The 18,113-nt window shown below is 41.7% G+C and overlaps 2 protein-coding genes across 2 annotated transcripts; both read right to left on the bottom strand.

Moving 5' to 3' along the window:
- Positions 1 to 704: 704 nt before the first annotated feature.
- best4 (bestrophin 4) lies at positions 705 to 3,360 on the bottom strand. Its single transcript, XM_070974013.1, has 9 exons — positions 3,209 to 3,360; positions 3,022 to 3,122; positions 2,710 to 2,943; positions 1,980 to 2,134; positions 1,780 to 1,857; positions 1,474 to 1,626; positions 1,305 to 1,385; positions 1,062 to 1,216; positions 705 to 984 (listed from the first exon to the last, which is right to left on the bottom strand). The coding sequence occupies exons 1-9, from the start codon at positions 3,358 to 3,360 to the stop codon at positions 705 to 707; spliced, it is 1,389 nt and encodes a 462-aa protein (XP_070830114.1).
- Positions 3,361 to 8,371: 5,011 nt separating this feature from the next.
- LOC139338357 (leucine-rich repeat, immunoglobulin-like domain and transmembrane domain-containing protein 1) lies at positions 8,372 to 17,139 on the bottom strand. The gene is made up of 2 exons (XM_070973280.1): positions 17,078 to 17,139; positions 8,372 to 11,976 (listed from the first exon to the last, which is right to left on the bottom strand). The coding sequence occupies exon 2, from the start codon at positions 11,695 to 11,697 to the stop codon at positions 10,471 to 10,473; it is 1,227 nt and encodes a 408-aa protein (XP_070829381.1). The 5' UTR covers positions 11,698 to 11,976; positions 17,078 to 17,139; the 3' UTR covers positions 8,372 to 10,470.
- Between the last annotated feature and the right edge of the window lie 974 nt (positions 17,140 to 18,113).

Genomic DNA, 18,113 nt, shown 5'->3' with positions numbered 1-18,113 from the left:
CGCTGTTGCATTGTTTGTCAAGTTTGTACACCAGTTGCCTTGGATTTTAACCACCCGAGGATGGATGTGATGCGATCGTACAGAATGATGTACTGCTTTTGTTTTGTGCTCTTTCTGGTGAACAGGCAGACCACGTGGATTCACGTAAACGCACTGCAGTCTGTACTGGCTCTGCAGGCTGTATACCACCACAAGTATTTCACAGCCATAGATGTAACTGCTTGCAAAGAAAATTTTACTTATAATACATAAGATCATTGTATATAATATATATCTTATTAGCTTGATTAAGGCATCAGTAATGATAATCTATGAATGCACATTATACTGTATAAGAAATGTATGACTGGTCCTTTGCATCAGTGTAGCTGCTGTAATGTCTGAGGGGACTACCTTGTTTATGACATGTACTTGGCTGATTAAAGTGAATGAAATGAAATGACAGGTGGATGACTGGAGCAGACAGGCAAAAAAAAGAAAAAACATTTCCAAACACTAAAAAAAAGTTGAGATCATAAAGGTTTAGAAAATACTATATTTTCGAAACGAAACGTTAAAGTGCTGAATAATCATTTTCATTTTCAAACATGCATAATAAGAACAAATATGTTTCATCATCAATCATTAATGTTATACAAATGTTATACAATAAGAGTTGATTCAGAAACACACAGTGGTTTAATCAATAAGTATCATAATAATCTTCACTTGTGTTGTTCCACTATAATTTTAATGAATGCCTTTTCATGTTCTTTGTGGTCGGTGGCATTGATGTCATCCTCAGGGGAAGCATCAGCATCATCTTCCTCATTTGAGTGTGATAAGACATCCAATAGAGAAGGGAGGCTCGCACCTCGCAGCATGCCTTTCCCTCTCTGCAGGAGTCTGTCGAGACCATTGCCCTGAGAGCCCTGAAGAGGTAAAGACTGTTTCTTTGCAGGAGTGTCTTCAGGCTGATGAATCTCAAGATCCTCCGCACTCATCCTGCAAACATGGCAGACATTTTGAGCTCGGGTCTTTGCAGTAACAAGAGGCACTGAAATATAAATGGTAAAACTCACCTCATGTCAAAGGTGGAGCCTTTGAAGGCTGGTTTGAGAGTCTCTGCTGCTGTCGACAGAGTGTAAGGGATGGAGAAGTGTCTCTGCGCCCAGTGTTTGTCCTTCACAATTGGAGCCAGGTTTTGGTACAGGTCATCTACAGCCAGCATTGACACCTACAAGGGACGGAAACAGAATTAAAATGACTGCCATTAGCACATATTTTAGGTGTTTTGAGCAGCTGCATAGGAGAGAAGCCTGAACCTGAATGTTTCGGTCAATCAGCTGGTTGGTTTCAAAGTCATCATCATCCTCTCCAAATGGATTGATGATCAGCTCCCCCACCTGCACGATGGAAATGAAATCCCTCTTTCACGACAAACCCAAAACAAACTCTGCTCAGTGTAAGTGAAGCACGAATGTGCCGTCTCACCTTGAGCCAGCCGGTGTAGAAGAAGAACTGCAGCAGGGTGAAAACAGGAACGTACATGTCCACGTTGTGACCCTTGTAGCCTTTCTCAGGGTTCAGAAATTGTCGGCCAATCACGCAGAAGGCGAAGAAAGAGTAAACTGCTATGGTGACTACCTGCACAGGTAAAAGACACAAAGCAGTGATCAAGTTTGTAATGAATTTCTTATTTATAAAAATATGAGTGTATTTGAAAACCAAACATAACGAAGCTAAATGCCCATCAGATGAGGTAGACATGTGCAATCCCCTTCAAGCTCCTGATCCTACCTGAGTGTAGACCAGAGGGATGCTTATCCAGTCGTAGTGGAACAGGAGGCTGCACTTGGCTCTGTAATTATTCAGCTCCTGCAGTTATAAACACATGCGATACAGAAATAGTTACACAGAATATGGAGGCAGGCTGGAGCTTCAGATGGCACAGTCAGGATTCAAAGTGAATTTTCCCTTCCCGTTAAGTAAACACTCACATCCATCAGCAGTCTCAAAGCGATGTCATCCCTCACTCGACCCTCCTCTCTCGCTCTGGACGCCAGGTTTGAGAACCAAGTCAGGGGCATCCAGTACTTGTTGAAATCAGAGTGCAGAGACTCAAAATGTTTCAGTTCGTGTGTCGTCATGAATCCTGCACAGAGATTCGACACTTTGGTGCAAACTGGTTGGATGTAATGGAAATGTGTTATTCAGGGATCCTCTATGAGCCAGAGCGCAGCCTTTCTCTCAGCTATGAAACGTCCTGCCTGAAGATCTGAGGCTGCACAATCACAAACATCTTTCCAGCATGGCTTATATTATCAGTCTCATCATTACTTTATTCATTTCTATTTTAGTATTACTTTACTTGTGTGATTTTATTTTCACTGATTGTGGTCATGAAATGTTTTAATCCTGGTTCAACTGTGTAAAGCATTTTAAAACTTTGTTTTGAAAAGTGACACATAAATAAATTTTTTTTTGTTATTATCAATTTTTCAGATACACAAGTATGAAAAAAGTTTATAGTTAATAGCAGCTGGTTGAACTACCTCATGTTTTTTTCTGGGTAACTTAAATTTCTGTTCTTTAAACCAGCAAAACCATGTTGCACAGAGTAACTAATAAGAACTGAGAGGTGCAGTAAAAAGAGAAATATGTTAATTAGATGTAAAAAGTCTTCATAAAGTGACCATATGCTTGATTTCTCTCCACTCTTGTTCTTACCAGCCTCCACTATGTGCTCCAAAGTAGGGAAGCGCTTGTGAACTCTGGTGCTGATGGAGCGGAGAATAAGAACTGAAGACAGGTTGGCGTATCTCATGAGCGTCCGTCGCAGCAGACGACCCCGCTCGTCTGCCCCGTGGACGTTCCCAGACACCACCATCATCAGGTTATCAGGCAGCGGGAAGCTGGTGTACTGACCCCACCACCGATTAAAGGCCATGGTCACATAGAAACCTGCGACGACACAAAATGAATTATGGTGACTCGTCTTCACGTTTCATGTTTGTCAGGACGGAGTTCAGTCAGACTCACCCAGTACAAACAGAACTGGGATGAAGCTGGTGTTGGTGAACTGATCACAGTAAAGGGCGACGCGCTCAAACAGATCCTGCTGCCTTGAAGTGAGCATGAACCTGTGAGGAAAATAAAACTTCAGCTGACAGCCACAAACACTCTCATCGTACTGTAGCAAACAGCAGAAACAAAGCATGAAATTTACCTGTAACACACACTGAAAAACAAATAAACCCCACAAAACACCAGCAGCTCTTTGTAAAGCAGCCTGTAGATGCTTCCCTTCCACCTGAACAGAAGCTTGGAGAAGCCACCAAATCTCACATTGGCCACTTCAAGGGTGTAAGAAACTGTCATGTCTGCGTTTAGTCTGTGGAGTAACAGCAGAAAATTCCTGTAAGACATCAAGAAGTCATGTAGAAATCTAAATATGTTTCTCTTGATATACATCTTATTAAGACCATCTCCTATAACAGACATCTGAATCTGTGTCTTACCTGTAGGACAGGTGAGTCACCCGGTCCTGTGTTGGATCCTGCTGTCCTGAGAAGAGAAGTCCTTCGTCTGGGTGTCAATTTAAACTTCTCTGTTGTGCTCTCATAAATTAACATCTTAAATTTATTACCTGGGAACCTGAAGCCCAAGAGATACACACCTACAGATACTGAGCGCCTGTTAGAGCCGGAAACAACCTGGAAATAAAGTATTCTCAGTTTTTTCTCACAGCAAATTCTCCAGTATTGATTAATGTGTAAGTGAAAATCTTAGGTTGTTAATTAGACAGGCAGTAGTAGCAGTAGTAATGGTAGTAGAAGTAGTAGTAGTACTATTATATATACATATAGTATAGTAATATACTATGATAATACGGAAAAGAAAGAGACAACAGAAACCCTGCGTGTGTATTTCATATATAAATCAAGCTGCATATACACATAAAAACACATATGCAGAAAAGTTTACCCAAATTGAGATAAGAGATAAGATATAACTTTATTAATCCCACACCAGGGAAATCATGTTGTTACAGACAAAAATAAAGAATGAAGACAAAACAAATGCACAGTGAAAAGGAACAGTTTTACACATTAAATGTGTATACATCAATATTACATTGAATTTTATGTAGATCTCCTCTGATCTACATAAACACGAGAGAACAGAGTGAAAATATCAATCTTATATCAACTTTTACATCCTTTGTGCTTCATGAATCTTCATTATTCTCTTTACATTCTCTCTAATTTATTGTAAATATGTATTAGATTTTTGTTATTTAATTACTTTTCAAGATATTCTGCGCTCTGTGTGGTTTTCAGACTCTACACTGTTTCTGAAAGTCCACATCTCTGTTAAAAATGTCTTTTCTAGATAGTACTTTGGACCCATTATCTCAGTGCATCTAATGCCGCTGCCATAGGAAATCAAATAAAACACAGATTGATTGCACAGCAGAGGCTTTGCAGTCTTATTTACTGTTTGGACAAACATCTTTACAGTGTGGTGCAGACAGACCGTCAGATGGGTCCGTCCCACCCGTCCCTCAGCCTTTGTCATTGGCTGTTGTCCTCTGCTCACTTGTTTGTTTTTCACATCGTTACAGCCGTCCACTGTAAATCAGACTCTCGTTAGCAGCCGTGTTTTATCCTCTGACTCTGTTTGCTCTCCCCTGAGAGGATATTTATGAGGCCATCGGTCGTCCATCAGAGCCTGGACAAGACGTGACCGCTGTGGACTTCCCTGCCCTTTGTCTGAATCTATGCCAGCTCTATCTTTAACATGCTGGACTTCTACTAACAGGTTCATGGACTCGTCTCAGTGAAGTCAATGTCTTTCTTTGGCTGGTGAACTGTAGTTTCTGTCCCTGTCACTGGATGGCGCTCTGTTGATGTGCAGCAGGGCTCTCAGCCTGAGCCCTGAGGCCTCACTGTCTGTATTTACCTCAAAAACAAAGACGCCCAAAGGTTCTTTTATTGACAGAAAACAGCAAAAGAACATCTGACCTGTTTAATACCATGTAAATCTGCCCATTTGCAATGCTGCTTATCCATGAAAGCACAGATCAGCTGTTAGTACAACACACTTGTTTATTGGTCTTGTTTTGATTCTCCAAGGAGCTCATTTCATTTTAGTTTGCTCTTAAAAGTGGCACCAAAATATAGATTTAAACCATTTAAACAAGGACGTTCCACTTCTATGTCTGTGTCTCCATCCTGTGGAAATCCAGAGTCTGTGATCTCGATCGAGATGAAAAGCGCTCACAGATTAGCGTCCAGCGACTGTTTCTGCCCAGTCATTCCTGGCCTCCACGACTGGATCTACTGGTACTGGCTCAGACCTCTGAGAACAGGACAGAGTGAGCAGCTCAGTGCTGATCGTTCCGGTAACCCGATGCCGTAATTACAACTTCCCACGGTGAGTGAAATTAGAGCTCAAAAGAAAAGTGGGTTTTCAGGTAGCAGGGGCCGGCCTGGGTCATTGTCGGGGCAGAAAGAGCTGAGGGGCCACGGAAAAACAAAATGCAGCGAGCTAATGACACAGTTTGGTTTTTCTGTCCCTTCTAGTTTGTGGCGTTAGTCATCATCTTCATACACAATCCTGAGGCAGAAATCTGGCCAAAAAAAAACAAATTTTTCAGAACATTTGGATTTTTCACATCTTCTTTATGATTCTTTCTGAATAAAATATTTTCTATCCAACCAGAAATGGGGAACTTATTATTTGTCATATTTAATATATTGATGATATCTTTAAAAAGACAGAAATTGAAAATATTTCCGAGGCCTACGATCAGATCAAGGTCTCCTCATACGCTCTCCAGGTATGTTGCAGCTGCTTCTCTCAGGCCCAGAAAGATAATGAAACCTGTGTTTTCCAGCTTTGTCTCACAGGGTCTCAGCGGGAATGGCAGCTATGTTTCCATGGCTTGAACAGTAGCAGCTTTCAGGCCCACCATTGTTTCACATGCCACTGTTTTAGGAGCTGGAAATGATGGAACTGATCTCCAAGGAGACATCAAGAGGAAATTCCCTGTTCACAGGCCTGGAAAAGCAGAGTGACGCCCAACCCGGTTTCAAGCCAATGCATGTAATGCACCACCCTGGTCCACCATGTCTGTATCACATTTGCATCATCCAAGCATGAACCGACGTCAGGTAACACTTTCAAAACAAAGCTTGCTGAGAAACATTTCAGGTGACGTCGCAGTTTGGTTAGATTTAAATCTGCTTGCTTAGGTTTCGGAAAAGATCACAGTTTGTCTTAAAAACACTAATTCCCTCAAACATTTAACACTTCTGAACTTTATTGCTTTTTATACGACATTTGTCCATCAGTGCCATCATTATCGCCCCCTGCTGGTACAACAGAGGAGCGCAGTTTAGGTTATAGTTCGTTTTGCATCTGGCAGGTTAGAATTATTCATAACTTCAGTGGCTTTGAAATCCTCTATCAGACACATCTGACCATCATGGGGATGGGAAATTTCATGTTATATTCAATGCATAATAATAACAGTACAGAACAACTGATTTGGATGAATTTGGAGCAGATTATTTTGATGTTATTTGACTAAAAATTCATTTTCACACAATTTCAGACAATTGCTTGACAACACCTTTTATTAAAAAACAAACACAGGTTGTAGTTTTCCACATTACACTCAGACATTAGCAAGAAAAGTGAAACAAATATGCTCACTGATCAGTCAGTATGACGTCCTGTGTGTCATACAAAAATAATAATAATATACAGAAAAAAACAAGGCTTCCAGTGAAGGATTTGAACTGTGATCTGCTCATCCTCCCAAAGTAAGCCCATAACCAACGGAGGGGATGAGTCTCGTATCTTATCCAGATTTTTTAATTAGCATTTTCAAAAAGAATAAATTCAAAACAGGATTAGAACTGATTTATTTTAAATATAGCTAAATATGTGCTCTCACTAATATCTCACTGGAAACAAATGGAAATGTTAGAGAACGTGGACATCATTCAGTATCAGTCATTCCTCCTGTCCTCTGTCCCCCTCCTGCAGGTAGATGAGAGGACGGTTTGGTTTGGATTAGAAGGATTCACCTCCCTGGATAAGCCTGGATAACCTTAACCAGGTTAAGGTTATGGGGTGGGGCTGGACCAGGCCAGGCTCTGAGGACAGAGAGGGCAGCTTCACCATTACTTCAACATTTAGACAACTTTCAGCATATTTCTTGTCTTTATGTGCTTTGAAAACTCTTGTTGCTGCACCGGTGCCCTCACATGATCAGAGGTAAAACCTCAGTGCACTGACGCCACCATTATTTTCCTACGGGGAGTAACTGCCACTGTGCATTATGCTCAGATTTAATATTTATCTATTATTTCTTCAACTTTGATCTCAGTTGCCGCTAACCTTTCAAAGCGCAAACTAATGAGAAAACAGCAGCATGTGACACAGCCAGAGGCGACACAGGTAAGCAGGGGAGGTAGAGAGTGATGGAAGGAAAACTCTGTAACACAACATTTAAAACATACCATGGGCTCAGCAGGAAAAGTAATGCATGGTTGAATTTCAGCAGTCAGATGGGGCTAGCAGGTTTCTGAACAGGCATATAGGTTATTGTACAACACACAGTCGCCAGGGCCTTCTTTTGAGATAAACTCAAATGCATAGTACATGAAACGGTCTGTGACTGCAGTTTTTGTTGCCTTTATACCTGCGCTGCCTCTGCAAATGTCTGCACCCTACCACACAGTGAGCAAAGGGCAAATTTCTTATCATCTGCAGGTAGCTCATTTCTTTTGCATTATACCGAGCATGTTGTTATCAAGTGCATATTCGAGAGCCTCTTTTCACGGTTTTCATTTTAAAAACTCAGCTTGAAACATTAAAAAGTCAGCCTGAGAGAGTGTTTTCAACCAAGTGAGCTTCAAGTGAGCTATTGTTAGCTTAATTAGCTAACCTAGCTAGTTAAAGCTGATAAAATCTACCAGTGCCAGACAGCAAAATCTGCTTTTGTCAACCCATGTCTAAAAAATCTCTAGGAATGACCTTTTAAAACCTGCCACCATTATCACTGTAAACTGCTAATGTGCTGTGCATGAAAGGAAACGTGACAGGCGTAACAGCAATAATAAGAGAGCAGAGCCACCCACAGGTCGCTAGAAATGTTTGCAGAGGACATGACCTGAGTGACAAGCAGCAACACCCCTGTTTGCAATTAGAGTTATTTTTCTGTGCAGAAACTGTACAAAATTACAAAATACAACATTTGCTCATTTGCCTGTTTGCCTTTTGACCTAAGGCCTCTTGGCATTTTGAAAGCAGTAAACCTTACATAACCCATAGATAAAGCTTTGGAAAGCACACCTCAGTTTTTTGGGTTTTTTTTGAATTCCAGGAAGTTCCACGCCCTCGGCTGCACCCATTCTCTCTCTGTGTCTCTGCGACTGAACAAAAACCAATTAGCATGCAAAGCAAGCATGTGTGAGTGAGACGTCTGTGTTTTCCACCTCTCAGATATCAGTCGAGTGCCTGCATCCTGCACACACGATGACCCTGATGTTCAGTGCTGTCTTTTGTGTAGGTGTCCTCTCCAGTGTCATTACGTCATAGCACCGCTGCACCGAAATGCTCTGCATCTCATTTTACTGAAGCAGCACAACAGAGATTTTTATCTAAAACCAGCATTAACCTGCATTTAGATCTGACAGCCCGCGCATTTTCCATCATATATGCACATTTTAGTACGTGGCATAAAGCACGAGCAAGCATCTGCCCTTTTAACTTTGCTCAGCAATGACATATATAAATTTAGACTTCTCATTGAAGCTTTACATTCCACGTTTCACACTGAATTATCTGTGAGCGTTGCAATGGGATTAGTCACTGTTCAGCACTTACATTTCTGGATGTGCAGCTTGGCATAAATGAGTTTGATCCAGAACATCCTGTATGCAGTAAAACATGTCAAAGTCAAACTGGAATGCATTGAACAATTACACTTGGGTGAGGTAAAGGGAAGTACTGAGAGAAACTTGCTTGATCTAAGTAAGCACAATGGTTGTTTTGCTCTTTGTAATAGATGTGAAAACAATACGAAGAGTACATTTGCATGGAGTGCAACATTACATAGATTAAATGTCTTTGTGTCTTGGTGTCTTTAAAATTGCTTTTTTCCACAGGGAAAAAAGGGGGCCTCCCTTTCAAACCATCAGTGCGTTCCTCAGGTCCCACAGGAAAAGCTCCGGATTAAATCACTTCCTCTTACATTGTGATACCACAGTGGTCGGACCAGGCTGTCTCTGTGTCAATAGATAACTTCCCTGTTCTGTAGCACACAGACACTCATACACTGTCTTTCTTTAGTGCATTTAAAGGAATAATTTGACATTTTGGGAAATATGCTTAGAATTAGATGAGAAGATCATTAAGATAGCTAAGCTAGGCTAACTGTCCCCAGGCTACAACTCCATGCTGAAAGCCCCTGAAAACCTAAATATCTCTACCATTTAATATTCATGACTAAACAAACAACAATCAAAGTTGTTGTTGTTGTTGTTGTTGTTGTTAATTTCCCCAAAGACTGCAAGCAGGGAGAAACAGCTAGCCTAGCTCAATCCAAACATAAAAATCTGCCTACAAACAGCTGTGAAGGCGTGGCCACACCAGTCATTAAAACAGCAAAGTTTTGTGATAACAGGTAGCTGTACAAAATGTAGGAAGCTATCCTAGCTTAGTGTTGCACCATCTGCCTCTATTTATCCGCAGCGTAATGACACTTCTTCCAGCTTTTTTCACTAAATGAAATGATCAAAACAATAATTGGCAGGCGGACATAAACAACCAACTAAAGAGAAATGTGAAGAAGCTCGACAGCTATTGTGACTGACAAGCAGTCATGTCTTCATGCTTGTGGTTTGCTCTCACGCTACGACAGTTTTCCAGCTAACTCTGTTGTCACTACTCCCCAAAGCCTGTTTCACCAGGAGTGGACCAAATTTGGGCACAAATTAAACAAAAGACATTGACCTTTACAGGCATATTCGTTAACTTTGGACTCTCAGGTTAGCTATTTCCCCCTCCTTCCAGACTTTATGCCGAGCTAGGCTAATTGGCCCCTGGCTCCAGGTCCACACTTAAAGCCCCTTGAAACTCTGTTTCACAAGTTACGCATCTCCATACGATTGAATATTTCTGACTAAATAAGCGATCAAAGGACCACTGTAGGATGTAGTGGCATCTCGCAGTGAGGATGCAGATTACCTCAGCCTCCTGTATGGTGGGTGTTAAAATGCAAAAAGGTCAGTGTTTGGTGGGTCAACATGGCAGACTCCATGGAAGAGAATCTGCTCCCTCTGTAATGAAAACAAAGCAATTCCTATTTTTTAAAACACAAACATGCGAGCAGTGCAGATCTTCTCAACTAATTCTTGTCAAGAAAACAAAAGCGTTTGTCCCAAAATGTTTAACTATTCCTTTAAGATGGTGTCACGAGAGGCTGACATTCTCATATTCGCCGTGGTCTGAGTCCTCCAGTTCGATACCGGGCACCAGGCTGTAGTATTCAGTGGACTGGGTCAGGTAAGCCTTCTCCCTGTCAGCTGAGTCTTTCATCACCTCTGTCACACTGACTGCATCCAGGTCTGCCTTGTTGGCCCCGTTGGGCTCCTGGGAGCCCTGTTTCCCCTCTGTGGAACTGGAGCAGCGTGAAGATGCTCGGGGAATAGACTCCACTGACCCCAGCTTAATCTCTACCTCTTCATAGATGTCCTTGGTGCTGCCCAGGAGGGTGGATGCTGGGCGTAGCAGCAGCTGGTTCTTCAGGATCCCCTCAGCGACACAGTGTCCAGCTTTACTCTGCTCAGCGGCCGCAGGTTGCTGCTTTCTGCGATGCTTCTGGCCATTGCAGCTGGAGCCTGAAGCTCTCTTTTTCGAGCTGCTTAAAGCTGTTTCTTTCTTCTTTCTTTTCCTGCCGCAGCACCAGCAGAGCACCAAGGCAGAGAGGATGATGAGGGGGAGCACAATGAAGAGGGCTGTGAGGCCAGCTGGGCGGCACACATCGCTAAGCCTCACCGACAACACAGACCTGCCCGCCAGGTGCCTGGGAGAGGCGCAGGTCAAGTTTCCAACCAGATCCTGCAGCTTAGCGGTCCTATTAACCTTCCCGCCTTCCTCCACTCCTTCCAGTAACAAACAGGAGCAGTCCCAGGGGTTTTCATCCAGCTCCAGCCTCTGCAGCCTGGGCTTCTGCAGTACAGAGCCTGGCAGCAAGCGTAGCTGGTTTCCCTGCAGATACAGCTTCTGGAGACTGTCTGAGTCCTGAAGAAAACCCTCAGGAAGCTCCTGAATCAGGTTCCTGCTCAGATCCACCTCCGTCAGGCTGGGCTGGCTGGCCAGAAACTCCCGTGGCAATGTTGTTAGTCTATTATGACCTAAGTAAACCTTCTGTAATGTAGAGGACTCTTTGCCTCTCATATCAACAGAGCTGATATTACAGAAAGAGAGATCCAGTGTCTCTATGTTTGTCTCATTGGTAAACACAGACCAGTGCACGTGGCCGAAAGTGGAGCCAGAGTAGTTCAAGCAACAGGCGTCAGCAGGAACCGCGGAGGGAAACTGGGACAAAATGGTGGCTGCTGGACACACACATCCACCCACAAGCCTCGTCTTCACCAGCAACACGAAAATCAGCAGGGTACCTGGCAGGCGAACCATCTCTGAAACAGAAAACACAGTCAAACACAGAGCAGAGATGTGACTTCATTGGGCCATATTCCTACAATGGTGCCCCCTGCCTCCTTCTCAGGCAGCTCTACCTGCCTCCTGGTCTCTCGCTCAGTCCTGGAGGGGATCCGCTTCACAGTATGTCGGCTCACACAGATGTAAATGGGCTTGTAAACCTAGCAACTTCTCTGAGGACTCCTGGTTGCCGTGAGGATCGTGGGAGTTGGCATGGTGACACAGGTCACTCGGGATCAGGAGTCCAGTGTTTGGCTGTTGGAGAGGAAACAGATGCTACTATGACTTTCAGGCGAAGGCTGTGCCCTGAATTGGCAGACAGGAGTTATACAAACATTACCTGAAGGTAAAACTGGAGCTAAGATAACTTAGACTGTAAACTTCCTCAAATGTGATATATATATAAAAAAAAATCCAGATAATTGAATGAACCTGTACCCTGGAAAAGTCTTTAACCTCTTGAGCTTCATTCACAAGCCTGTATCTTAACATCATATCAGTCTGTAGCTCAGACATCTCAGCTTTCTTTCTTTATCATCGATGTGTGTGTGTTGCATTCTTTTATCACTCTTAGTATGTATTTGTATGTGCTCGCTGTCAGATTTATTGACAGGTGTTAAAATAGGGGTATTAGAACAGGAGAGAATTCAGCTTTATTGCTCACCAGACTGGAAAACTGCCTTAGCTCACCAAAACACAGAAGCACATACAACAAAATGTGATAACAGGAAACCATCAAAGTATAAAACACATGAGCAGATTTAAAACACACAAATAAAATACTTAAAGTATAAAAGATTAAAAAATAGAATAGAAAAAAGAAGAAAAATATGTTTCTGATGCTAATAGTACTTGTAATACTTTTGGTTGCTAAAGGTGACGGGCAGTCGGGTAAACAAATAAATAAAACAAAAAAAATGTTTGGTTTTTTTTGTCTTTTATCAAGCTCTCCAATCAAAATGTCTAATACAAAAAGAAAAAGTTCTCTAATGAATGTTGTGTTTTTGATTTTGGAAGTTTTAGCAGGCTAGCTAACAAGCTAACCGGAATAGCTATGTATACACTGATTAGCTAAAAAGCTAACCTGGTTACCTATATATACACTGATTAGCTAAAAAGCTAACCTGGTTACCTATGTATACACTGATTAGCTAACAAGTTAACCGGGACAGCTATGTATAAATGTCTGTGAGCACAAAATCTTTTTAATTTTCAGTGTGTTGTTTTTGTTCATGTAGCCACGATTCTTTTTTTATGAAAACTATGTAAAATTAAATTTCTTGAAACAATGTAGTCAAGAAAGGCATCAGTTATATATATTTGACTCAAGTAGCCAATAACTTGTACCATAAAGATTTTTGCATGAACAGCAGATGGTAGCACGGACCTGGAAGGACTTTTATTTGACTTTGCTTGTTTATCAGCAACATCAAAATGTGGCAGATTGAGCCATGAAGCTAATTTTAATTTGCAAAATGAAAAGGAACAAACACGCAAGCCAAAAAACAGAAAACATCAAAACACGTACAGTATGTACTATACAGCATAAATTACGAGGTTTGAGAAGGTCCCCAAAATAATGTGACACTGTTTAATTTCACTGTAATTTCATGTAGCAGAAATTACCCCTTGTGACTATTTTAATCTCAGGTTTCATTCCTACCGTGTGTCCCGGAGGGAGACCGTGACATGACAACATTTGGGAAACCCTGTGCTTGGAAATATAAAAAACTAATTGCTGGTCACTTCCTAAAAACTCCCGTGTACTTGTTGACGCTGCTTGAACTTAACAGCATATGTGGTCGACATAAACAAGGCTTGTCTCTTCCAAAAGACTTACATGTGAAGCAGGCAGGAAGAGACAGAAAGAGAGGCAGTGTTGTTGGTCGTGACATCAGACTTCCTCATCCACCACAATAGAGCTGAAAGCTGCTCCACGGATGGGAGGCAGGAATGTGCTAACTCCTAAACAACAGGGTCAATTCATCATGGGTGGAGGGTTTAAGCAGGACCGCCGTGGTCAGCTGGAGCGTATACGTGATCATCTACGTACACCTCCACGTAAACCTCACTCTTTTAAGCAAAATGCCCAAAATCCACATGGTTCCAGCTTCACAAAGGTGAATATTTGCTGGTTTTCTTCATCATCTATCATAGGAAACTGATCATTTTTAGGTTTCGGACAGATATTCTGTCAAAACATGAAATCTGAAGATGTTGCCTTGGACTCTGGGAAATTATAATGGCCTTTTTTAACTGTTCTCTAACATTATAGCGATGAATACATTAATCTATGAATAATTACAATCCCAGAATATAACATATGTTATTCTGAAATGGATCATTCTGCATAATGAGTACTTTTACTCATAAGTAAGGTTTAGAATGCAGTCTTTTTTCTTTTCTTTTTTTTTTAACTTTTACTTTATTTTCACAGTTATTGTGGTATTGTTACTTTTACTTATGTAAGTGAGCTTTGACAACAAGATGTTGGATGTCTGGACCAAAGTGGTGGACTAGGAAAGCTATTTTTAAGTGTGCGGGGCAAAGAGGGACTGAGTGGACACAGATGAAAACTATTTTGCCTAAACTGACATTTATACAAAACAAATCAACTGGAACTCCTCGTACAGAGTCCCAAACAAACAGTACAAATGGAAATAAGCAGAGCACACATGGATTTTCAGCCTTGACATAAAATATCAGCAGAGCTGCAAGTCTCTCAAACAAACGCAGGAAGTGTGTGTCAAAAGAAAGAAACTGGAGCTGACTTTCTGCTTCTGCTAGAGATCATCTAACATACCCAACATGTGAAGAGTGCAGAGTGTTTGACAGGAGATGGAAGATGAAGTGTATGTTATTATTCAGATTGCTTTGTGACATTGTTCAAATTAATAAGAGATTTTTCAATCCTCATATTAAAAAAATGTCTGCTTTCTGCTGCAGTCATTCAGCTAATGCAGGAATACTTCATGAGTTACATCTTTCCTCTTCAGGCCACAGAATGTGACACAGTTTACGCTTCCGGCGGCCGAACGGCAGTTTAATTGGAATAAATATACGAAGACGTGGCTGGTTAGCATAAGCAACAACAGCCATCATAGCTGAACAATGAATGCAGCACAAGTCCACAGCAGTGATGAGAACGTGGGAAAAGGATCTGACAGCTTATCATCAGAACACAAAGTTTTGGACGGCGGTTTGTAATCTCCATCATCCGTCATCTCACAATCAGGCCACGTACAGAGAAACCAAATCACGCTGTCATTTAAAACCAGAGAGAGGCGCTAATTCAAAACTTCCTGTTAAATACTGCGGGCCTGTTTCAACTTCCTGCACCTCATTAGCTTCGTCGTAACAGTGTGAATTCATACTATGCATGATTCATAGGATCATATGTTTTTTTTAACATGACTTTAGACTAAAACTAGTGCTAATTTAATGTTTCCTGGGGTAAAATGTTCCTTAAAGCTGCCATAACTGACCCTTTGGCCACTTGGGTGCAGCAGAAACAAGCCGTGAACTGTTGAGTGAGCCGTTGTTTTAGCTCAGTTTATCTTTAGCAGCTAACGCTCCACTGTGTTCACCAGCTAGTTGCTAACTTTGTCTGATGGCTGAATACAGTCAGTTTATAGAGCTGCCCTTTGCTGGAAACGATGCTAATGAACCAAAACAGTAAAGTTACGGGCCCTAAAACTAAAATAATGAGTTAAATATCACACCAAAAAGCTCCACAGCGCTGAGAGCTGCCGAGTCGGGTGATAATACTTTGTAGCTTCATCATTATGAGCGACCACTTTCACTCACGAGTAGCCAAGTGAGCCATTGCTGATATAATGTTTCAAACAGCTTTCTGTGCAGCTGTCTGTGGTGAATCTTCAATATAAAGCAGCGATTTATTCAAAACCCCTCCAGTAAATAGAGACAGAAAGGCCGTGTTTGTTCCTCACTAAGGTCACGTTGGGTGAAATTTATTTATAAAGCACCTATAATAATCACTTCATACTTTGAAGGCGATCAGTATTTTTGCATGTGTGATAAAGACAATGAAGACTTCTCAGATAAGGGGGTAAAAGCTTGTGTTTGTGTTTCTTCTTTGTTCACTTCAAACTTTAATGTCAAATTCTACCATGTGAGCTATTTTATTTATACACACAGTATTTCACACCCTTTAACTCAGTCTTTATTTGCATGCTGCTCTGCACTGTGACTCTAACTGATAGCTATCAACAGACGATTTACTCAAACATCCATTACTCTGAGGAGGAAGAGGGAAACAGCTGGGTTTGTGTGGTCATGTGGGTAATAATTTGCTCAGATTTGGACGCTTAATTTCATACCTGTATATGAGCAAAGTATGGATGAAGTAAGACTTGTATGTGTTGCTAACTCCATGCATCCACTAGTGAAGAAAACTAAATGCCTGAAGAGTAAAACTCCCATCTCAGCCTGATAACACACAGTCTAAAGGTGAGAGTCGACTCACTGCTGAGGTTTCTGTAGATTTGTCTCACTCTATATATTGATGGACAAGTTGGTCTTTGGATGGTGAAATTACACACAAATCAAGGGACACTCGCTGAGCTCTGCAGAGCCTCTGAGGCTGAGCCGTGAGAGCGAAGGCCCTTCATCCAAACAGATGGATTTTCATGGATCGTCTCCTCTCTGGGTGTGAGTGCCCAGCGAGAGGAGCAAGGTTTAAATCTGGACAGCGTGAATGATCTCACTCACTAACAATGTGAGTTGCTACATCCTCTCTGGCAGCAGAGCTTCCTCTGGAATAACGGTTTCCATTCTCCTTACATTCAATTTTTCATCATAAAATATTCACACTTTAAACCAGGGCTGCAGCTGCAGGACCGCAGAGGACACAGAGGGAAACTTTGGGGGAATTTGGGAAAGTTTAGTGTTCAGCGGCTGAAAGTTTCGGTGTTTTAACAGCTGATTCTTATTCTTTATACTTAACGTCATTAAAATATACTATGGTAAGGTAAAAAAAAAAAAAAAAAAAGTTCAGGGTTCACTATTTTGCTGGCATGGGGAGGCCTTTTAACAGAAATGAACTTTACAGAACATATTCTAACAGTTGAGTGAATCAATAAAATTTGGAAAAACTCAATTAAAAAGATAATCTAATGCACTTTTTCCTGCTTTTTGGTCATTTTTTCAGAGGGGACGGGGGCGCAGTGGAGGGTCTTAGGCTCATGACTTTCTGGGTACAGCTCTGCACAAAAATAAGTTACAACTACAACTTGTATGGGTGATTCTTAAAAATATGCAGAAAAACCTCTCCAAACATGTACACACACCTGTTAAAGACCTCAGCCTACATGTGCAGTAAATAAAAATGTCTTACCTGTGATTGGCATGTCTGCCGCAGCCCCGTGGCTCTCTGTCAGAAGCTCAGGTGACCTTTAACTTTGACTGAGGATTCAAACATTTCACACAGCAGCGGCAGCGGCGTCTTTGTCCTCCCTGCATCCCATCAACTGTCCCGGCTGAAGCTCTCCTCCTCCGGATCCGAGGGTGTGTCTCCCTCCCAGCGGAATGTGGAAAAGCAGCTTGCAGTCAGTCAGTCAGTCAGTCACTGCCGGTGTCTGTGGGAGGGTGTTAATGATGTTTATTCATACGCGGTGCTCAGTTTAAGTGCGTTTATCTGCGACTGAAGCTGACAGATTGGAGCCTCACAGAGTTCAGCGCAGAGTTGGACCGACCTGCTGCTGCGCTTTGAGCTCAGAGCGCCCCCTGGTGGCTGACTGGAATCTTACCATAACTCAAAATGAATGGAGAAACTTGAGCGGTGAAATTTTACAGCAGGTTTACATTTACTCAAATACTGCAATTAAGCACAATTTTGAGTTACTTGAGTCTTTTATGTTTTATGCTTCTTGACACTTGTACTCAACTACATCTCAGAGGTTAATATTGTACTTTTTACCCCACTACATTTGTCCGACAGCTTTAGTTACCAGTTACTTGTCAGACTACAGTCTTTTCATGCCCTTTTTGTCCAGTGAAAATCTGTGCAGTATCTCCAGATTGCGTCCAAAGTGATGGATGAGTTTTTTTTATCTTAAGATAAATAAACGCTTTATTTATCTTAAGATAAATAAACTCCTTAGAAAGCCTCTTGGATCAGCTGGAAAATGCATCACAGAGCTGAAAACAGGCTGTTTTTCCACATGAAAGTTGACTTTCAAGAGATACGTGGTTCTCACAGGACAGTGACACTACAAACATATGATGATCTTACAGAATAAGATGCATTGCTGTAGATTAAACTTGCCAGCAGTATATGAGGTGATTAGAATGAGCTCAACCTTGAACATATACAACAATAAAATGCACCATACACATTAATGCAGCAGTATTATTAATACAAAACCAGTGGT

This window comes from Chaetodon trifascialis, chromosome 11, assembly GCF_039877785.1.
Source record: "Chaetodon trifascialis isolate fChaTrf1 chromosome 11, fChaTrf1.hap1, whole genome shotgun sequence".
NCBI lineage: Eukaryota > Metazoa > Chordata > Actinopteri > Chaetodontiformes > Chaetodontidae > Chaetodon > Chaetodon trifascialis.
Note: the sequence above shows the minus strand (reverse complement) of the source record. Positions and strands in the feature narration are given on the sequence as shown.

Excerpts from the sequence above, each read along its gene's own strand:
- best4 (XM_070974013.1), bottom strand. The coding sequence starts at position 3,360 with ATGACAGTTTCTTACACCCTTGAAGTGGCCAATGTGAGATTTGGTGGC. Across the intron at positions 3,123-3,208 it reads TTTTTCAGTGTGTGTTACAG|GTTCATGCTCACTTCAAGGC; the intron begins GTAAATTTCATG and ends TTTTCCTCACAG. Across the intron at positions 1,386-1,473 it reads TCTACACCGGCTGGCTCAAG|GTGGGGGAGCTGATCATCAA; the intron begins GTGAGACGGCAC and ends TCCATCGTGCAG.
- LOC139338357 (XM_070973280.1), bottom strand. The coding sequence starts at position 11,697 with ATGGTTCGCCTGCCAGGTACCCTGCTGATTTTCGTGTTGCTGGTGAAG.